At 33.1% G+C, this 23,732-nt stretch overlaps 1 protein-coding gene and 1 long non-coding RNA gene across 7 annotated transcripts in view; one reads left to right on the top strand and one right to left on the bottom strand.

Annotated features, from left to right (window-relative positions):
- Positions 1–111: 111 nt before the first annotated feature.
- Hnf4 (Hepatocyte nuclear factor 4) overlaps positions 112–23,732 on the bottom strand; it is a 31,089-nt gene continuing 7,468 nt past the window's right edge. For 3 of the 6 annotated variants that reach the window (XM_018001700.2, XM_089463869.1, XM_089463870.1), the window contains exons 3-8: positions 2,603–3,029; positions 2,028–2,524; positions 1,828–1,965; positions 1,508–1,744; positions 850–1,446; positions 112–782 (exon numbers count right to left, since the gene is read on the bottom strand). In XM_018001700.2, the coding sequence (XP_017857189.1) occupies positions 736–782; positions 850–1,446; positions 1,508–1,744; positions 1,828–1,965; positions 2,028–2,524; positions 2,603–3,029 (1,943 nt within the window). In that variant the 3' untranslated portion in view covers positions 112–735. Of the gene's footprint in view, positions 783–849; positions 1,447–1,507; positions 1,745–1,827; positions 1,966–2,027; positions 2,525–2,602; positions 3,030–3,721; positions 4,345–15,608; positions 17,147–23,732 lie in introns of those variants that run through there. The other 3 variants (XM_018001699.2, XM_089463871.1, XM_018001698.2) reach the window with 3 other exon arrangements.
- LOC149269853 (uncharacterized) lies at positions 7,400–17,806 on the top strand. Its single transcript, XR_016269004.1, has 2 exons — positions 7,400–8,463; positions 17,470–17,806. It is a non-coding gene; the product is annotated as an uncharacterized LOC149269853 (long non-coding RNA).

The raw sequence follows: 23,732 nt of genomic DNA on the forward strand, positions 1-23,732 counted from the left end.
ACTCTGCCTAAATTGAGTTAATATGCCCGCCAAATTTGAAAATAGATTGAAGTCCATTTACCATTTTTTTTTTTTTTTGTTTAAAATCATAAAACAATAAATAAACAGATATTTAATTTGTTTACAATACATTTCTTTTGTATATTTTTATTCACTCAGCCATTTTAAATTAAATTGTATTTTATACATACAATATTTATATAATTATATATATTTTCATATAAAAATAGTTCTTCAATTTTCATCAACTACTTATTAAACGTAATCATATATTTTATATTACTAAACAACACCCTAGCCTAAAACAAAGTATTGCATATATGTATATAAATATATATACATATATATATATATATATATTTGCATATGCATAATATATCTATAGATAACCAACAAACAGTTTACTTTAAAGTTTTTGAGCAAATCCTTTGAATAAAAAATATAAAAATAGATTGCAATTGCGTGTTTTACAAATTAAGCAACAATTTCCAAAATACCTACTTAAACTCTAATAAAAAAACGGTATCAAAAAGTTCAAGGCAATAACAATTAAGTAAGTTTTTGTGTTTTGTTTTTTTGATTTTGTTGTATAGCACTTAGCAGATAGCAAGAGGGGGCCTGTAGAGGAGGAGGTAGAGTGGGGGAATCGGTTACGGTAGTGTATGGTGGGGTAAGATAGGGTAGGGTAGGGTAGTGTATATATATATATATATGTCACTTAGATTATTGCACCAGTTAATAGCCCGTTTCGGGCTCCTGTTTAAGCGTCATGCGACATGGCTCTGTAAAGAATAAGGATTCAAATGAGTCTCAGGTTTGAAGATATATATAAGTATATTGTATACATACCCATCACATAGCTGGGCGCCATCATTTCGGGCACTCGGATTTTGAGGGGCGTGCGACGCAACAGCTCATCAGCGCTGTTGTCTTCGCTGCGATTGTATTCATTGAGCGTAATGTCCGCCGGATTGCGCATTCCGAGGCCGGAATCGACCGGCGATGTGGCCACTCTTTGGTAGGGATGTACTCGCTGTGGACTGTGCATTAGCTGACTCTTGTGTTGGACACCATATTGCCGTGACGCTGTCGTATCCATGTATACGTTCTCCTGGGATTTCGGACTACAGGCAGCACTGCTCAGTGGCGGCGTCACGGCAGACGAGGGCGTGGCAGCCACGACGGCAGCGACGGCAGCAGCAGCCGCTGACACCGAATTGTTGTTCGTATAGGCACGTAACGTATCCTCCGCACTGTTCGCCTCAATGAGCGCCTGTATCTGCTGCACATCCAGATCCAGGCCATGCGCTCCGCTGCTCCCCGTGGCCAGTGTATCCAGTGTGGAGCTCACCTGGCTGCCATCCAAATTGCCGCCATGCGAGGGACTCTGGTAATCGTTGGACTGATTTGGCGGCGACAGTGGCAACGAATTGTCCGCCAGTTCGCCTGCAAAGAAGAGTACAAATTAAATTGACTTTATTTTATTCTATTGAGCGCTTCCACTTACCACCCAGCAGCATCTCCTGCAGCAGCGAATCGATGTGTGCCACGCCAAAGATTTTGGCAAATTGTATTTGTTCGATCATCTGCCAGGTGATTGACTGCAGCACCGGCAGAATAAGCAGAATCTCCCCAAATCTACCACGCGACTCATACTGTCTGTCCGAGATGTAATCCTCTAGATTATTGAGTATCTGATGGCGCAATGACTTGATGCGATTTGGCTCATTGAGACCCTTGGCATCTGCAATTATAAAACGAGAGATTTGATCAATTGGAAATGTTCAAAAAAAAATAAAAAAAAATGCCCCAATCGACTCCACTTACTGGGATCAAAGAAGACCAATGCCTTAATACAGGCAAATTCGGTATCATCGATGCCCACGTCCTTCATAACGACAACCAGTTCATCAATAATGCGCGCGCCAATGCGTGATATATCCAAATTGGGCGAGACATGGGGATCTATAATACAGACAGAGAGAGATTAACAAACATGACGAACAAAGGACAAAATCAAAACTCACCTGGACAATGCCTGGTGATGACACAGTTATTGCTGAGCAGCAGCACATCCTTCAGATGCATGGAGCGACGCGAGAGACCAAGCAGCAGATGCTCACCTGCATGGGCGCGCAGCAGAGCGACTTGATCGTCCAGCTGCAGATCGTTGAAGGCCGGTATCTGTTTGGCCCACTCGACTAGGGTGAGCAGCTGCTGTTTCATGGACTCGCAGACATCGTTAATGCTGGCAAACTGTTTGGTCGAGAGATCCTCATTGATGTTGGGCTCCATGGCAGCGCCCGCTTTCGACTGTCGTGATTCGTTCTCCGCCTTGACGAGCGATACAACCGACAGTCCGTTGCCTGGATCCGGATCATCATTGGAAGTGCGACGACAGCTTATGCGATCGCGCTCATTCTGCACTGCCTCCTTCTTCATGCCAGCCTTGAAGCATTTGCGCAGACGGCAATAGCGGCACTGATTGCGCTTATCCTTGTCCACAACACAGTTGCGTGCGAATCTACAGCGCGAAAGAGAGAGGAGAGAGAGAGGGAGCTTTAAGCGTGAGTTCAGCTGGTTATTTCTTAGTCAAACTCACCTGCAGGTGTATTGATGATTTTTCCGTACGCTGCGCCTGAAGAAACCCTTGCAGCCATCACAGCTGGAGGCGCCATAGTGTTTGCCTGTCGCCCGATCTCCACAAATTGCACAAACTGTTGGCGACTGTTGTTGCTGCTGCTGCTGCTGTTGTTGTTGTTGCTGCTGCTGCTGCTGTTGCTGCTGTTGCTGTTGACTGCTGCTGCCATTGTTGTTGTTGTTGTTGTTGTTCGGTGAGTACATCATGTTGTTGTTATTGCTGGCATTGCTATTGCCATTGCAGAGTGTGAAATTCTCGCTGCTCTGATTGCTGCTGTTGCTGAGGCCGAGGCCAACGCCATTAGGACTCAGCGCATGGCCAATGGGCGAGCCAGCAGGATGTCCAACGGGCAGAGCCTCTGCATGCATAATTTGACTTTCGGCCGATTCTGTGTGCGAGAGAGATAGATAAATATTATAGATTGAAATAACAAATCTTATATAATAAATATATATTAAGTTAATATTGTGATATTGGATCTAAGCAATCAAAGTTGGCTATAGTTTTATTTGAATCCACAGTTTAAAAGCCACGAACAGCACTCTCATACAGTTTGAGCAGTTCGCTAACAACTTTAAACAGTTTGAATCACACTGTGTGCATGCACAAAGCGCAATAGGCGATTTCAAAGTTTTAAAAGCATTCCACACATACCAGTTTAGTTACAGCCTCGCTCAAATTAAATGTGAAGTACATATGTATATATACATATACTATACAAACTTGTCTAGGCAAAAAATATTTATTATTAAACATTTTAACTGCAGCACAATAACAACAGTTGCACAATCGCTGCCTACGCAGCTGTGCTTTACAGTTTAGGGGGCTCGCAAATGCCTTTCTTGCTTGCCTAAGCCTCAGCTCTCATTGTATACGTAAAGTGCATTAGCCGTGTGCTGCAGTTTTAACTGTACTGCTCATGAACTTTTTATGCTGCCAAAAATAAAGAAAAATATTCTTATTATATGCTCTACTAAAACAAAAAAGACTTAAAAAGTGAATACTAAAAATAAAATGGCAACAAGACGCGCAATAACACATATAGCAAAAAAATTAACACAAACACACACACACACACACCATCACTTGAAGCTGAATTGCTGGCGCTGCTGTCCCGTCGTCGACGTCGCTGCTGCCGTTGGCGCTGTCGCCTAGCCATTACCGCCTCCCCATCGCTGCTGACACGTCCACCAGTGGCATCGCCTTTGGCTTTGCCACGCAACAGAATGCTGCCCACATCGCGACTAGTAGGAATTTTAACTCTACCGGACTTGCGCACCATTTTAGTGCTACTGACTGATTAATGAAAAAACACGCAGTTGCGACGAGACGACACAAAATTTTTCACTGAGCGCGCGCGCTCGCTCGTTGGCTGACCGTGCCCACAGACGCCAAGCCTCTGCTGCGGTTGCTGCTGTTGCCGCTGCCCCATATCCATATCGTATGTTGTCGCGGCTTTCGCTCTGAGTCTCTATTCGTATGCGTATGCGTGTGCGAGTCGATGTGTGCGTTAATCGACGCTTAAATCAATTCACTGTGTTTGCATATGCACATATTTTTGTCGCTGTGTGACGCGCTCTCTCTCTCTCTCTCTCTCAGTCTGAAGAGCACAAACCTGACTTGGAGCGCACACGAATGCTTGCATAGAGAGAATAGAGGCAGTCATACGCTCACACACATACACACCAGTAAAGGCATTAATTTTGAAGACATCGCAAGCTAAAGCAAACGAGAAGCCGAGCACATAAACAAATAAATAAATAAATAAAAAAAAAAAGCCGGCTTTAAATTGAGCATTCCCTGTGTGTGTGTGCGTGTTTGTGTTGGCGCGCGAGTGCGCCTGTGTGTGTATGAAGACAAGAGATAGACACAGAAAAACAGACCCGAACAACACAAAGAAAAGCTGCTATAATAAAAACAAAAACAAAACCTCTTATTATTTTAATTTATGCATTTAGAACTGAGGAATATTATGAAAATTGTTAAAATTTATTTTAAAATAATTCCAGCTAAAAATACTACAAATAACAAAATTCAGAGATGAATAAATTATTGACTTGTCTGCAGAACTAGCTAAATGAGTATAAATAAAGAAGAAATTTGACGAATATTAAGCCAGTTAAAAATATTTCTTACTAAAAAGATGTTAATTTTTTTTTAATTTTTTATATTTAAATGTATATAGTAAAACTCAAAACTGATCGATTATGCCTGTGATTCACCAATTTCAATTTATTAGCAGCTTTTATCTAATATACATTCGGTAATTACTAAATATACAATCTAACACTTTAGCTCAACAAATTCGCAGACATTAATTACATCACTCGACATAGACACCTTCAATTAACACCCGTTTTTCACGCCTCGCCAGAGTTATCTAGCCACCCACAAACAAATATTTAAAAATAACTTAACAAGCAGAACTACAAGAAGGTAGAGAGTAGAGTAAAAGAGAAAAGTCAACAACAGCAATGACAACAACAACAAAACATGTTTGGTTTATGATCATATCTTCTCTCTCTGTTTTCTGTTTTATCCAAAAGTTATATTATGGCGCTATAATTTATTCGAGTCTTGCTATAAAACCCGCTTATTCGCCGAGTCCGCCGCTGTCTCGGCGAGAGTTCGCCAATTCGCTGTTTCGTCAATTCTCTAGCTGGCGGCGAACCAGTGGAGCGCACAAATTTACGCAGCGTCATCGTTAGAGCTCAATTTTTTTTCTGACATGCCGAGTCACCGTTAGTTTCGAAAAGTAAATGTTGTTGTTTTCTTCTTAGCCTCTTATTGTTGTTGTTGTTTGGGTATATCGATTCGTAATCGGAGATTAAGAATATTCAATACATTTTCATTTCTTTTTTTCTTCATTTTAAACTTTGTTTTTGCATTTTTCTGCGAAAAAAAAAACTTTTTATGGCCAAAACAAAAAATATTTTTTTTTTGTATACCGCTGATAAGCGCAACAAGTGATACCGCACTGTACTTGTTGTTGTTGTTAATGTCGAGCTAATATAATAATAATGAAGCGGATGTGCTCAGCATGTATCTATGACTACATAGAGCTCTAGTCTGTTCAAATTTTATTTACTTATATATATATACAGCTGGATGGGTCGAGCCCCCGAAATACACTTTGAAAAAATACTACATATGTACGTCTATATGTATATATTTAACTATATTTATTTGTACATACAAGCATACATATTGTGCGGCACGTTTAGCTTTTATTTATTTATATTCTATACTTTTGAAATTAGTGTGGGTGTCTTTGGGGTTTCGACTGATTTGTTTATGAAATAATTGTGCTTATTATATGACAATATGTGAGGGGTGTTAACTAGTCGTTCATTACTCTTAGTTACGTTTCATATTTAGTTTTTACAGAGACATGAAGTGTGAAAGTAAATAGAGTGACGAACATACATACTTTATATGTGAATTGAAAGATCAGCAAGATTATTATATAATAATACAAATTGTTAATAAATCTTCTATATTATTCGTATTCCATCTTTTTTTTTTTTTTTTTTTTTGAGTATTTATTAATAAATATTTGTGCATCTGTGTCAAAATTCGAATATATTGGCACAAGTCTATGCATGTTTATGCATAGATATTTCTTTGATTTCTCAGGAGATGAATACTATATTTTTGGTGTCTATCTGAAAAAAACAAACTTTGCACGAACTACGCAATTTTCATGTTATTTTTAGCTATTTTGTTTTTCATGCTTTTTATACATAAATATAAATTTGTATATGATATTTGTAGTATAAATATATTTGTATAAATACATATACATGTATATGTTTTAACTTTAAAAACATCACGAGGTACAGGTAAAGTAGTGTGCAGATATTCCATTCAAAATTATTAAAATTATATTGTCATTAGACAACATTATTTCCGATAATTACGAATCCAACAAAACAATATAATCATTCATTTTTATCGCATTTTAATGAATGATATTTGTAAACTTATAGTTTACGTGCAAGATTATACAGATAGTATATAGATATTAGTACTTAGTATATCTATGTGTATGTATTTGTTTGTGTCTGTTCGGCAAAACCATGCCAATGTTTATAATTTTGTCGCTATATTACTCAATGTTAACTGATAGTAGATTATGCAGACTATATCACACCATATACAATTCTATGTTGATAACAAATATTATTTACCAAGACATCAGATCAACTATAAATATTCTATAATATTAAATATTAAGGCAGAAAACAGTTATTCAGTTCTACTACTACTACTACTATTGCTACAGCTTACAGTAGTAACTTCTACTACTATTGGTACTACTACTATTTCTAACTACTACTTATATCACTATTTCTACTACTTTATCTAACTACTACTACTACTACTACTTTTACTACTATAGCTACTACTACTACTACTTTTACTACTATTGCTACTACTATATCTAACTACTACTACTACCACTGCTTTTACTACTATTGCTACTACTATATCTAACTACTACTACTACCACTGCTTTTACTACTATAGCTACTACTTACTACTTTTAGTACTATAGCTTCTACTTACTACTCTTACTGTTGCTACTATTTACTACCACTACTATTGCTACTACTTACAGTAGTAACTTCTACAACTATTGATACTATTACTTCTAACTACTACTTCTATTACTATTGCATTACTACTTCTAACTGTTACTACTAATACTATTGCTCGTACTACTTCCAGCTAGTTCTTCTTCTTCTTCTATTACTATTGACACTACTCCTATTTCTACTAGTACTGTTACTAATTCATCAAATTATATATATGTATATATACATATAAACCAATTAAGCGCTGATGGAAATTTAACGGTAATAAATATATGAATGTAAAAATAATTACTAGGTTCAATGTAATTATAAATAAATCAGACAAATAACAAGTACAAGTATTTAATGAACAAGAAAGATTACGGAATAAAACATCTAATACCTCGTCTTTATCTATAAATAACTACATGAATATAACAAGAACAAGTAATATTATTAACAATTTCCATTAATATCTATACATATGCATAATAGTTAGTTTATAAATCAAAGATAATAAACTTAATAAGAATAGAAAATGTTACACGACTTAGGCAACCAATATAAATACTTATAATATCTTCTATATATACATATATGTATACTTATATATAGCTATTACAAATATGATTAAGTCCAACTGCCAACTGATGTGTATAATGGAGCAAATGCATTTCATCACATCAAATGAAATTGTTGCCTAACGTTTTTTTCTATTGTTCAAGCAATGAAAACAAGCGGCATTAGAGCAACATGTAATTTCATAGCAGCGCAATCCGTGCACAACGTCTTGAAAAGCCCCCTCTCAGCTGCCCCCAATTGTCGTAACCCCTTGATTAACCCCCAACAGACTGGCTAGGGGAAGCTTCTTATCGGCTTCATTTTAATAACGTGCCTAATGCCCCCACTGATAACTGACAGACAGAGAGGAGCAGACAAAGAAAGAGAGAAAGAGAAAGAGACAGACAGAGAGTTAGGAAGAGACAAAACTCGATTTAAAATCGAATCGAATCAAATGAAAATTGCACATGGCCACGAACCGTAGCATGAATTGATAGCGATTATAGCAAAAATAAATAAAAAAAAAAAAAAAAACAACTTAAAAATGACTCAACCTGATATCAATACAAAAATAATAATAATTTGTTGCTTTTGTTCGAATCACTGGGGAACTGCGTGCCAAAGATCGAATTCATTTTGTATGCGTAACAAAGGCGAAAAGTGGAAAACGTTTTCAATTGCAAGGTAATGCCTAGGAAAACAATATACAATATACATACATATTTATATGAGTAGACACTAATCACTTCTTATCAACATGACTAACTAGCAGATTCTGCACTTTCATTGATCTGGCAACGCTGTAAATTGTAATATGCAAATGTTTTGTAATTGCCAATTACCTCAACACTACTAATTCACCTGAGCTTTTGTTTAAATAATTATTCCCTCAATATTAATCAATGCATATAGTTGCCTACTCTATTATTTATCTATATAGATTTTTACTGCTTATAGCTTTTACAACCCTAGCATTACTGACCAGGCCAGCCCAGGTAATTAGCCTCAAGGGGTTGTACCTAAAATTAAAAAAAGCTAGAGAATTTTATAACTGATAAAACAGTTCAAGAATTCATTAGAAATGCCACGAGCGTTGGTATTAAAAATATGTTTTATTGCGTAGAATTAAAATAATATATATATTAAGTTACATATATTTATATAATCCGCACAATTAAGCTAACAATAAGTCACACAATTGGCTAAAGGCATAGTGAATCATTGGGGAATTGAAATGGGGATTAAGTCCATTGAAAAGTTGCACTTCATTAAGAAATTGTATACAAAATATGTTCATGAAAAATTTCATTGATTTCGCTGATAAACAATTATAAATAATCAATGAGAGAGCTGCACAATAATGTGTAATTGACAGATGTGAGTGAGGGAATGAAGCTTTGAGATAGATGACAAGTTGACATATCTTTGAGATATATACTCAGTTACAGATCCATATAAAATCGTTGAGATACAATACTAACTATACTAGGCTATTGATATAATATGTAGAGCCATTGAAATACAGTAATAACAATTTGGGAGTTATAAAACTAAATTGTAGATAGAATTTGAAAAAAAAAAAACACATTGAATTGAATTTGAAATACTAAAATAGTAAAATATAGAATCTGTCAGATGCAATCTTAACTTACTGATTCAATTAATATAGTGTCTTTGCCATGCTAGATAAAGCTAAAGATACAAAAGTATCTGTAAGTCATAAATGTATCTAAAAACCTATAATGATGATAAGGTATCCTTAAGAGTAGAAGAAATCACTCTCTCTACTAATGCTAGATAAAGCTAAAGACACAAAAGTATCTGTAAGTCATAAATGTATCTAAAAACCTATAATGATGATAAACTATCCTTAAGAGTAGAAGAAATCACTCTCTACTAAAGAATTCTTGAATTATGCAAGCTAATGCGACAAATTATCTATAAAATACATAAAACTACCTAAGAGATAAAGAATGTAATCTAAGAAATGGAGAGTGATGAGTGATACGAAAGAATAATTAAGATACATAAGTAATTGTAAATTACAAGTGTATTTAAGTATATAGTTGAAGATTTGAAATGCAGGCTTATCTGAATGCTTCTCACACATCTTTAGGATGTATGTGAAAATATCTCTTAGATATGACAATAATAAAACTGAAAGATGAGATATCAAGTAGGCTATCTCAGAGCTACAATAAAAATATTTCTTTAATCAGATGAAGATAAAAGTATCGGAGAGATACAAAGGGAAGATCGCATTGTGTGCCCTTAATTTGAAATGTTACCAAATCGAAGGATAAGTGATAATCCAACTTTAATTTCTAGTTACAATTCGAGCCCTTGAGTTGATGAAAGACGACCTTGAACTTTCAGACTTACTTATAAATTATAAATTTCTCTATAAAAAGCTGGTGCTGTTGATGAATGACAAGTAAAAATGCATCTATCTATACACATATATATATGCATATATTTATCCAATCAAATAATAGTGTCATCAAACAAGACCACATCGTAAAACCCAAATGCAAATGCAAAGATAATGTTGAGCTCATCCGCAGTCAGCGTGACCTATGCCTATATTTACCTAGACTTATCAACTTAGATAGACAGAGTCGAGTCGGTGTTTTATTGGAACCCACGCGAAGTGCACTATCGCGTCATTGTCACCTCGCTGTCAACTGTTATCGGCGAAGCGATGCAATAAGGCCGAAAAACCCGCAGATCATCTATTTGTGCTAAATATTAGAAACAGTTAACAGATAGTATATAGATAGATATATAGATGTGAGCCAATCGGCAGATCAAAGATATGACAGCTATGTGAATATATTGAAATCACAACATGTGCTTGTGAAATGGTTTAACCGATTATGAGGGACTTTAGTTCGACTCAAATTGTGAAATGCCTACGGTTGGCAGGCAAGGAATTACCCCAGGTCACTCAAATATTGGTTGTAAAATTCAAATACATGCCAAATAGTTAGACAAATATATATAATTATTTATATTTGACATTGTTGTGACTAGTTTTTGCGCACTCTCTCTCCCTCTCTCTTCTGGCTTTTTTAGTTATATATGAGATAAATCATATAGCAGACTTGAACCAATTAACTAACGTCGCTCAAATAAAAGAATCAACTTTTTTTTTATTGAGATTATCATTATCTTTATGACAAATAATTGCGCGCATATTGTCTATAATTAAAATGCTAAAAAACGTCTCAATTAAATAGTTATTAACAAAAAGTCAAAGCAGCTAACACAATAAGCTGGTTCAATCATATAAAGCATTTGCTGCCGCTGCTGTTGTTAATAACTTGTCTAACTATATGTAAGCGGGCTATTGTATCTGTATTTGTATCTGCAACTGCAATAGTATCTGTATCTATAACTATCATACGACCTGGCGCCTTATATACATATGACTTTATATATATATGAATATATGTATATCTATCGAGTCAGGTGTAATTTTCTATTTAAAATGTTTGCTTTGGTCTTAGTGTCTTGGCTCTGTTTTTTAATTGGGCTCTAACGTGTTTCAGATACATTTGTATCTCCAAATAGACGCCGTGCAATTAAATTACGTCTTTGCCTTGAACTGAGCTGCCATTGCCGGCGACATTTAGAACTTGACTTGTCTCGGCAATCATCAGCAGCTCATATAAACTAATAAGCTTTTCCATTAAGCCCAGACACCTCTTCAACTATACTTTAGATGTCGCATCATCTTTTTTTTTTATGTTCCAACACCTTTCAAGCGCACGAACTAAATTTTAGTTTTTTTATGGATTGGGGGTTCATCAGTTTCTGGGCAGTCACAAGATTGGATCAAAATTGTTAGAATATCCTCAGCATGATAAGAAAGAATAAAGCAGAAAGTCTGTTATAAATAAATTAATGTTATTCTGATATTGATATATGATATTTGATATTTTATGTATGTAATTATTCTTTATGTTCCAACAACTTCCAAGAGGTACTACTAAATTTGATTTTCGATTGGTCTTCAATAGTTAGTTTTTGGCCAGTCATAATGATTGGGCCAAAATTATTTGATTCACATTCTCAGCAGTTCCTTTAAGTATGGACCTACCCCAAAATAGATTTGCAGTCCATTCGCTTGGATACAAAGTTCAAATTTCAATTGTGCTATCGATAGTGTCAACAAATTATGTTTTATTTACCTAAGTGGAAAGCTATTTTTCGTGGACACTTGAAAAAACATTTTAAGATGTATTAAAAAAATATACCGGAAATTGAAGAAATAATAAAAAAAGTTAGTATTATTGCTTTTTGTAATTTATATCTAGGTTTCATTAATTCTGAAATTTTTTAGACTGTCTTCATTATCTGGTCAATAAATTTATTTCATTTTATTAACTATTTGTCTCATTTTGATGCTTTCACTGAACTGGATATAACTGGTTTTAATATTTCCCATTTTTAATAAACTCGTCTATATTTCTTTTTGTTTTTATGATATCATATCTGGTGTGTCTCGTGAATATGTAAGCTTATCAAGTAGCTCGTTTCTAACGTGTCTGCATAATCAATAAGCTGCAACTTATTTTTGTTGCTGTTTGAATGAGTTTTTGGCATTTTAGAAAGAATGTTTAGACTAAGAGATTTTATACCTGACAACATTAATACACACTTCTGGAACTGTTTATAAGTGCTCTAATATACTCTTTCTTGTATACGATATCTATCGTATATTTATAAAATCGTATTATTTCAATAGATATGATTTGAAAAATTCATAATTTTTACGCTTTAATTATATATACATATGTAAGTTTCGACTTTTTAGATAATTTAATAAAATATTATTATAATTGGATACATAAGAATTTTATATATATAGCTTTTGATTATTATCGTGTACTTTTTATTATAATAAGGTTTTTCTTAGAGTATTTCAGATTCGTTCTTTTTACGCTCAGACGGTTCTACTATAATTCGTTTGTCATATCGTTATCAATTGCAATTACGAAGCCCAACCAAGTGTGTGGCTTTACAAATAATTTGCGATTTTGGCAGTATATTATATTTGTGCTGTTATCAATAAGTAATTACGCTAGTATTTCGAGCATGTCTCAAGTGTAAATGCTCCCTCGTTATAGCTGTCCCTTTTTAGTCTTCTTTTTTTTTTTTTTTTTTTTGTTCAAAATGCGTGTGTGTGGGTATGTCTAGTATTTCCGGTTGGATCACTGCTAACTGCCAACCTATTGATTATTTTATTAGGTAGATGAATAATTACAAGAAATTGAACGAATGTTAAGTATGTACAAACAACACGTGCAGTTGGTTGGGCGGCAATCGTTATGTGATTGCAAACGAGTCAACTACGATACTCAATACCCTGGCCGAGGGGCTGAGGGAGGGAGGTGAGCGGAGGGGATACTCAATAATTTGACGTCTACGTCTTGAATATGAATGCAATTAATAATTAATTAAGGCATTCGTGTGTGAAATGCCAATGAAAACAAAATAATTAAGCCATAAACTGAAGCAAAAGATGCGATTAGATAATTAAAGAATTACTGCTAAATAATCGTCAAGATTATGCCGTAAATAGGAAATACTCAGATAACATATGAGTAGAAAAAATATATATTAATGTAATATAAAAAAAATAATTTAAGGCCATATAATGTCTTGAAGAAAAATATTTAAAGAAATTTATCAAAATTAAATATTAATATCATACGAAAATGTTTCATGTTTAATATTTTATATCTAAAATTAACTAAATATTTTAATGTACGTAAATCTTTTGTTAAATGGTAATATTTATATATATATTTTTTTTTCTCATTTCTACGTATATGTAATTTTATTTTCATGGAGGGTCAAGCTAACTTGATTATGTGGATACAGATTAAACACAACAGTAAACATTGAGTTAATTGTTGTTTAATGTGTTTTTATCTGCCATCCAAAATAATTGTAAATGGAAAATATCAAGTAAAACTAGACCAGACATAATTCATTTATACAATATACATTTTCATTATACTTATATGTATATTTTCTTTAAGAAACATAATCTAAGAATAAACTTGAGGTCACACACACTTCAGAAGACCCCCTAAAGGCGCGCATTATCAAAATTCATGTTTTATGATTGTTTTGAACAAAATCTAATCAACCTTAGAAGAGCTCGTAGTGTATGTAAATGCAAGAGCTAATCTTTGATAAGCATTGCAATAAAGTTGCGCTAATCAGAAGGCAGAAAATAGAAAACAAAAAACATTAAATCTGATAAATAAAAAAAAATTAAAAACCCTTAAAGTTTACATGAGGTGTATATATAGAATGAATTTCCAAACAAAATTCCAGGTATATAATAATCTTTTTTACATTGTATATGATTTTTATATAATCAAAGAGAGTGAAATTTTCCTTTATATTTTAAATATTTGTCAAAAAAATTTAATAAAAAAAAAAACAGTATAAACACGCGCTATTAAAATGTATCTTATCAGAGCGAGCGAATGTGCGCAAGCAAATCAGAAAGAAAAGGAAAATAATATGAAGGAATATAAAAATTTTGGCAAGAAGCAGAAGCCTAAATGCTCTTTGATGGAAGCTGAATATGAATAAAAAAAAATTTTTTTTTTTGTTATTTTAATACATTTTAATTTATACATAAACTTGCATATATGCTAAAATTAAATTACAATTATTACTTTTTTTTTTGTATAAATAAATATTTTGTTTTATTTTTTTGTTTGTTTGCAATCTGTCTTGTACAAAACAATAAGCAAATCTTTAAACTATAACTAAAATAAATATAAATATATATAAATTTCATTGCATTTAGACTTTCTGGAGGTACACGTATATTTTAATATTATAAAAATGTGACTCAATTTTGTTGCAAACAGCTGTCTTAAATATTTTTATACGCGTTAATCTTGCAGTTTCAAATCTCTATTGATTTAATTTTAGATTCGCTCTTGTTTTCACTTTTTTTTTTTTTTTTTTTTTTTTTTTTATAAAGAAAAAATATAGTATTAAATTGACGAGCCTCAAAAAATCCAAAAATAACAACGATAAGCAAAAGAAATTCTGCATAGCCTTTTCAATAAATATTTTCTATACTTCTTTCAAATATTATTAAATGCTCGATTGATTTTACTTTCACAGTAATAAACGTTCGTTAATGAACTTCCTCTAAATAATATAAGTATATACACTTATATATATACTATGAGTTATATGTCTGCAGGGGTATTTAATCTAAGCCAGCACGATAATAACTGTTTTTCTTATTAAAATGCTTTTTTTTTTGGCAAAGATAAGTTCAGTTCAAATGTACTCAGCAGGTGTCTGAGGCGAACCAAAAAGAAACACGCGAATTTTGAGTATGCCAAAAGTATGCAATGAAAAATTTGAAGGAATTACGAAAATATATACTATATACATATATAAATATAAAAAATATTTATTTAATGTAAATAAATTTCAGGAATATTATATAGAATATTCTCTAATAATGTAAAATAAAAATAGTCGCAAATATTTCCAGTCAATCTCCATATTAAATTCCCATAAAAATTCCGAAATTTTACATTGTAAAATAATAAATGTTCGTCGAGCGTATGCTTAGATAAGCTCCTGAACAAACAGCATTATTTTGTTGTTAACCCTGAGGTCTATTAGGCATATAAAATGTAAGATATATAAAGCTAAAGATATAACGATAATGTCGCATATCGAAAACTGAAAGAGGCGCCATAAACCTCATACACAAGGCGATATATCATGGAAACTGATTAGGCTGTACAAAAATATACCGGAACAACTCAACTCACCCATCATTTGCAATAGATTCTCTTCCAACAGGAATGGATCGTCATAGCCCGAATTTGTTAAATTTTCGGTTTTCATATTTAACAAACTGGGTAGCATTGAGGCATACATTTGTTATAAACTAATTGGCCAACAATTCTATGAAAGTTATCTAGATATATGTATAGATATATGTATGTATATCTAACTATAATTATTATTCACCGAGTGGTTTCCTCGTCTTGTTTTTGTCTCAGCTGGCAAGGCGCGACAATGGGCAAATATTTAAAAATCCTTCACACTCGATGCAAATTTATTTTCACAGAAATTGCTGTTAGCGCATATTTTGTTGTTGTTGTTGTTGTTGTACACACACACACACGCTCATACACATTTAAGTAAAGTTCAATATTTGCACAAATTAAAATTGAAAATAACGAAGACGATACTCGAAACGTTTTTCAACGATATATCTGTATGTATGTGCGAATAGATACATATATATATATATTTAGATTTATTTACATCGGTAATCAGGCTTGGGGTTAACAAGTTGCAGCACATAAATAAATAATGCAAATTAATTAAGTATTTTTGTCTTATTCTCCAGTTGTTGCTCAACTATTTCTATATGAGCTTATCACAGTGAATTTTTTTTTTGTCTAAATTCTAATTGATTGTGTTTATTTTTGTTAGTTCTTGGGATCTCGACCGGCACAATACGACGACGACGACGGACACCGGCTATGTCGGTGCTCGCTGTTCGGTACTCTCGGTGCTTCTATGTATTATAACCGCCCAGTGCGAAACACTGACTAAACCTCAAATAATGTTCTCAGCACGTACTAACTGTCTTAATATTATTTGTTGTAGATATAGAAGTCAACGTCGGCCGGCGACGGCGACGGGCAGCGACAGCGACGGTGACAGCAACGCCGACTCAACAGCAGCGACGACAAACAGCGCAGTCGCTGCCTCAGCGGACGTCGCTGTCGCTCGATCGACGTGCGTTCGGCTCTAGGCGAGAGCCAAACGGCAAACACACATAAAGTTTATTAAATATTATTACTATGCTAGTTGCTGTTGTTGTTGTTGCTGCACTTGTTGCTGTTGCCTTAGCGCAAAAAAAAAAAAAACAAATTGTTAACAATTTACGGCGATTACAGCTCGGCGCTCGTATCGTCTTGCGTTCGTGCCAGCCAGCTAGTCAGCCAGCCAGTCGGCCAGGGCATGCGCAGTCGGCTCTGTTCTGTTCTGGCCTGTTATCAATCTTCTGGCTCTCTATATACATATATATATATGTATATATATATATTTATATGTGCATACACAGGTCTAATTGTTTAATGGCTGTTATACATATGTATGCACACAAAGTGTCGCACATTAACAACAACATAAACATCACACAATCATTTGCAGCATTTTGTGTTTTTTCTTTTTTTATTTTATTTATTTAGATTTGAGGCACGATTGGTGCGACTGTACTTCAGATTTACCTACGCATTTAGGCGTCGCAATTTTTTTTTTTTTTTTTTTTTTTTTTTTTTTTTTTTTTTTTTTGCTATTTCCCAAAGGTTTTTTTTTTTAAGTTCAAGTTCAAATTTTATCAGAAATAATAAAATTAAAAAAAAATTGTTAATATGATAAAGTAGATATTTAGAATGCAGTATATTGTATATAGAGTCGACAACAGTTTCAATACAACAAAAAATTGTTTAAATATTTGATTTAATATTCCATTAATCTAATTTCAGCATTATTGTTGTTATAATTAAATTATTATAGATTAAATTAAATTATTATAATATTTAAACTTAGACAAATATAGCTTACACTATTATTTAAAATTCAATAATTCTGTATTATCTATTTTCATCTCAGATCGGCAGACGAATCTCTCTTACTTTCACTCTTTAGCAGAATGTCAACTAACTACAAAAACTCTTTCAATTAAAAGTATATCAAGACAATTAGAAGCATAAATCATTTCTTGATAAGACGAAGAAGTTGTGTACAAGATCTAAAGTGGAGCATTAAGACAACAGCAAATATTGGAAAACAATAAAGAGAGATATAACGAATCACAGAGAGCGCGAGCAGGAGAGAAATACCAAGAGACAGAACGAGAAATCTTTTTAATTTATGACCAATTACTCTATCTATAGGGAATCTGAATTTTTATAAATAATTTGAATAAATAAATATATTGTAACAGAAATTCGCATTTTTTTGTTTGTTTATTTTGATGGTTGATTTTATTATTTTAAAAAAGACTATGTGTATTATATTTTAGAATATATCAAAAATATACTAAATTTTAATTAGGACTTTTTTTTAAATATTTTATTTGCAATCTGTCTTGTATAAAACAATAAGCAATCTTTAAGCTGTAACTATATAAAAACTTTTTTTTTTTTAATTTTAAATATTTTAAATACCACTTATATTGCTTTATAAATATTTAAATAATTATATATATTATATTTATACAAAATTTAAGATATTTGTAATACAATTTGTAAATAATAAAAATTAGCATGTTATATAAGTAAATTAAAAATAGAAAAGCAAATAAAAAAGATCACTTAATTTATATATTATTTAAACAATTACTCATTTTTATTTGCATTTTCTAGAATTTTCCCCTACTTATTATTATTTTAATAATTTAAAAATGCCAGCGTGATCTATCGTCAGAGCTTGTGAGCACTTGTCCCAATACAAAGTCAATACAAATGTGATGTAATGCAACACCTTTATTTATTGCCTTTTCGTTAGGGTATGCGCTGTTCGTTGAGTCGCTTTCTCTCTCTCGCTCTCGCTCTCGATTTGTTCTATAATGGCACACTCATAGGCCTGGCCCGGACTCGACTGCGTGTCTGCCTACTATTTGTGGATCAGATCACTTTCAGCTTGGCAAACAAGCATATCGCACTGCTCTGGCGACAGCGTCGAGTGGCCCGCTTTATCATTATCTGAATCCCGGAGTTCAGTAGCAACTACATATATACTTATATATATATATTTGTACATTATAGGTCGCTCTGTTGATATGACAGTGAAGTAGTCAGCAAAGCTGAGCTGTCAAAGGCGCTCGCTTATCAGTCACGGGCCATAAATATATACATATATATACTTTTATATATATTATATATTTGTCTATATTAAAGCAAGAGAAGTCTGGTTGTGAAACAGGCACAGCTCCAGCCTGGGCTGGGAACGCTGTGAGCCGTGTCTGGCAGTCGGACAACTAAATCGCACATAGATTAATGATTCGCCTTGATAGGATGCCTCTGGTACCGGGCGCTGCCTAAGCGTTGACAAGTTGTTTTTTTTTTTATTTGTATTTATTTTGTCTTTCTTTACACAAGCAAATGAAAGAATTTGCCGGTTGTTCGGCACGTTTGGCTCAGAGTGTAGGAATGCAGTAGCTAAGTCGGCGTTTTGTATGACCTGTACTTATAGAGAAATGTAGTAGGGTATGATATGTTGTGTGTAAGAGAATAATAGGAAATGTATATATATATATATATTTCATAAAATATATTTCTGAAATTGTTGAATATGAGAGATTTTATAAACTAGATATTCAAATTCTTTGATCTATGATTCATTAGTATTATACCTTGATATATCAGTAAATATTTATTATTTTTATTTTTTATATTATATTGAATCTATTCCATCCTTAATACTCGAAGATATACGTTTTTTTTTATTTTCTAAATTTTGTATAGGAATTTATTTCCTGAAATTGTTTCCCATAAATTGCTAAACTCAAATTCCTAAATACTTTAATCTACAGCGTATTGGCTATTCGAGTCATTGTTTTTGTTTATTCTTTGAGCTGCGCTTAAACGCTGAGCTGGACGTTGGGCGTTGATTGATGCTTGTGATTCAATTGAATATAATTCGCTGGCAGTGCAACTGTGTGTGTGTGTGTGTGTGCACCTCTGCGATTGCCATTCAACATTCAACATTCAACACCCGTGTCGCACACACCACTTACTCATGCACAATCAACAGAGCTGGAGGCAAAAGCCAGAGCGATGTGGACGACGACAACGGCGTTTCATGTTGCTGCTGTTGTTGTTGTTGTTGCTGCTGCTGTTGTTGTATTTCTCGCACTTTAACCGGCGCGGCTGAATACGCCGGAATTTCTGTGACGAAATCAAACGGCGTTGGCACTTTTGTTATTGTTTTTTTTTTTCCTTTGGGTTTGTTATTGTTTTTGTGTTTGTTTCATTTCGTTTAGCAGTTGTACTTTGACTTATTTTTTGTTGTTTTCGAATGCCCGGCTAAAGTTGGCAACGTCACCGCTGCGGCTGACAGTCGTGCTTGTGACGTCACAGCGTATGGCCAAATTCTCAATTAACGCTTATCAATCAGACAAATGCATTCTCACGTGATGCGCTATCACAAATAATTATAGGCATTTCCAAGAAATTTCTTATAGCAAAATTAACACTTAGCCCTACAAGAATATATATTTTTTATTATATATTAAATTTATATATGCATATATACATATATTTAATCTAATGGCTATCGCTCACGCATTTTGTTTGTTTTGACTTTGTCTGTCTAGAGATATCTTCCGATAGTTTTAGCTTTGCCGTGCAGACCCTTAATCGTAATATCAATTTAAGCCAACTTTCTTGATTTCCGCTGGAAATACCCAAAGCGTGATATCCAAAATAAGATATACCATTTCGTTTCCGTTTTTTATTTGTCATGAAGGATTAAACTAATATATATTTTTTCTGATAATTTGTAGTATTGTTTCAAGATTTGTTAAATTTTGAAGTAATTATTAAAATAATTATAATAATAATAATAATATTAATAATAATAATAATAATAATAATAATAATAATAATAATAATAAATTTTTTAATATATATTTTTATAAATACATATATTTTTGTATATATTTTCTAAATACAATAGTTCTATTCTTATCAGATTTTATAAATTTTGAAGTAAATATTTCAACAATTGTTTATCGCTTATTATAAGGGTTTTCTTGCAAAAAAAATTTAAATTATTTTTATAAAATAATAATTATTTATAATATACAAATTATGCATATATTTTATGTATATATTTTATCTTTTCTAGATAGTTCTATTGGGTATTATGAGGTGAAATAGGAAACATTGCCCACAGATTTTTCTGCTAAATCTTAATAATTTCGTTGATGTATATTATAACATTTCAGAACAATTCTATTTTAGCTTGATTCTAATTGAAACTAAATTGTTTTGAGTGAAATGCTTTCAAAGTCAAAGTCGTAATCAAATTAGAGTCAAACTTGTTTTTCATTTTGAAACGAATTTCCGGTGATTGTGAATAGTAAAAATGTTAAATCCAATTAACTGTAAAGTTTCTGTCACCTATTAACTGCAAACAAATGTGTTGGATCTGCTTCTTCATCATCTTCATTTCATTTTCATTTTGATTTTGATTTTTGTATACAAGTATTTTGATGCCCACAAGTGCTTGGCTGACAAATGCCCCCACATTAATGAGTCCGCATCGTTCTGGGCAATGCAATTGGAGCGGCGGCATGTGCAACTGTCATATGGGGCAGAGATTGCATTAATTGCAATTACAAAATATGAGCGCATAAATATGGAAATATGTATATACAAACACACTCTTATGTGTATATGATATATGTATGTATGTATGTATATATATCATATCTTGCATGGAATGAATATGACGCATATGTTTTGGCTTGAAATCGAACGCAGCAAGCTAAATGAATCACGAGCGCTGCCTGAGGATCGTCGCCAATTGCGGCTACTGTACAGTTGTCACCCGTATGTGTGTGCAACCCGGCGTTTCCTGCATGGGTGTGGTGTAACAGTGTGTGTGTGCGCACACGATTGCCAGTCTGATGAAAATAATAAAAACAACTAAAAGAAGCGGATAGGCAACAAAATTTACAAGTTGAATGAAGGCTAAACTCAATGAATGCGACTAGCTGATACCCTTTAAAACTTGCGGGAACAATATGTGAGGGATATTTATTAGCATCTTTAGAAGTTGAATAAATGGCCTAACGTCAATTCAGGTTTACTGAATAAATCTATAATAATAAATCTCAAATAATTATATTAAATTAGGGAATGATACAAAAAAAAAAAAAATATATATATATATTTTTTAACATATTGTATATGTAGAAATTAATTAATTAAATTCAGTCTTTATTGAAATTTTACTTCGACTCAAAGAATTCCATTTTCCTATATAGGAACTTATTTTTATTTATTTTTTTTTACTTTAAATTAATATGTAAACCTAGTTCAAGGCAAAAAAATGAAGACTCAGCGCTACAAATTTTGAGCTTGCAATAAATCTAAAAGCTTATAAAGCTACACAAAAAGAATGCTTGACTTATATATGCCATATATGTGGATTTAAAATTTAATAAGAATGTTTTATTCAAAACATTTATTACTTTTGATGATAAAACATGAAAATATTCAGTATACAGCAATAAGAATTATTAACAAAAACTGAGTACATAATAAACTTATTATATCATCTAAGATGCTTTTATTTGTGCTGTATTAAGTTGTTCATATCCAAAGAAATATTTTTGCAATCTTTACCAAATAGCATTATGTGATTTTTGTATGACCCCACTTTCTCTTACATTTATAGGGTATAATAAAATGCATGTCATGTTCGTGGCATTGTTGTGTCATGTGTGTGTGTGTGTGTGTTTGCATGTCGCATTTTCCCGGCCTGCGCACATGGGGATAACTTGACTGCTTGTCAATTTCCAGAGAAATATGAAAATTAACCAAGCCAAAAGGCACCGCCCCCCACACACACACAAACACGTATACAACTCCCCACGAGATGAACTCCCCCTTTCCTCGTTCTACTGATTTCTGTGGCGTTCGTTAAGTGAGTTTTGTGTGAAAATTTTATTATTTTATTTGCATACATATTTATATTAACCATACAAAGCAATGGAGCTGCGTTTATTTTTGCACTGCCCGATGACTGACTGAGTGAATGTGAGTGAGTGTCTGTGTGAGTGTGTATGCTTGAGAATTTCGTATCCATCGGACAGCCATGTGATTTGCATGTGTTGTTCGTCATCTGCGTCATGAACAACATTATCATTAAGCAATTGCAATTGCAATTGCAGTTTCAGTTGCAGTTGCAATTGTTGTTGCTATTATTCACCACTGTTATGGCAATAATTATGATCAACACATTCATCATCATGACGATGATGATCACAATGAATACTGTTGACGATATTCATAATGTCTGACTGCAATTTACTATTTACACTTCATTAGGCGGCGACAACTTTAAGAGAAATGTGTCCACATCGTTGAGTGCTTCGCATGCAACTAAATATTTCAGTATCTGTATTTGTGTGTCATATATATATATATGTACATATATTTATATATACAGAGCAAATCTTTTGCTGAAATTGTGAAAAGGTGACCGCCTAATTGAAAAATCAGCTCAAGTGCTGCGCTCGAATCGCAACGTAACGAAGCAACTAGAAAACTATCAGCCAACCCAAGGCACTTAACACTTGACTCGGAATAAAGTTGAGTGCTCAGCTCTATCCGAATTGGATAATGATGGTTAAAGCGCTCAGGAAACGAATTTTTCAGAGTCAAGGTAATTGATGCGGAGCGTCATTCGAACAAACTAAATGTGTTGTCATCGCTATTTCGGAGTAGATTGGGCAGTTTTTTCTCAGAATATAAATATATGTTTACGCTCAATTATTTTTCTGAGTGTTTTTAGGAAAACATTTAAGATATTGCATTTTTCGGAGTGCTCAATATGAAGTCTTTATTTTGTGGAATACTAGTTTTTAGGGATGACAAATTTTTAGAATAAACATTTTTCGGAATAGATTTCTCTGTATTCTCTTTAAGTACATAAAAGAAAATTTTGGCAATTTCTTTTTATATACTAAAAAATTTGACAAAAACTACTTAAAAGTCAGAACTGATATTTTAGATATATGTAGTATTATGTATCCATTCATAACTCACATTTTGTCTAGTTTTTTAATAGATAAAAGGCATATGAATATTCCATAAAAAATAACCGCTTCAATATCTTAAGGTATATTATCGTAATTTATT

This window comes from Drosophila arizonae, chromosome 3, assembly GCF_054131065.1.
Source record: "Drosophila arizonae isolate 15081-1271.41 chromosome 3, UAZ_ARI_1.0, whole genome shotgun sequence".
NCBI classification, from domain to species: Eukaryota; Metazoa; Arthropoda; class Insecta; order Diptera; family Drosophilidae; genus Drosophila; species Drosophila arizonae.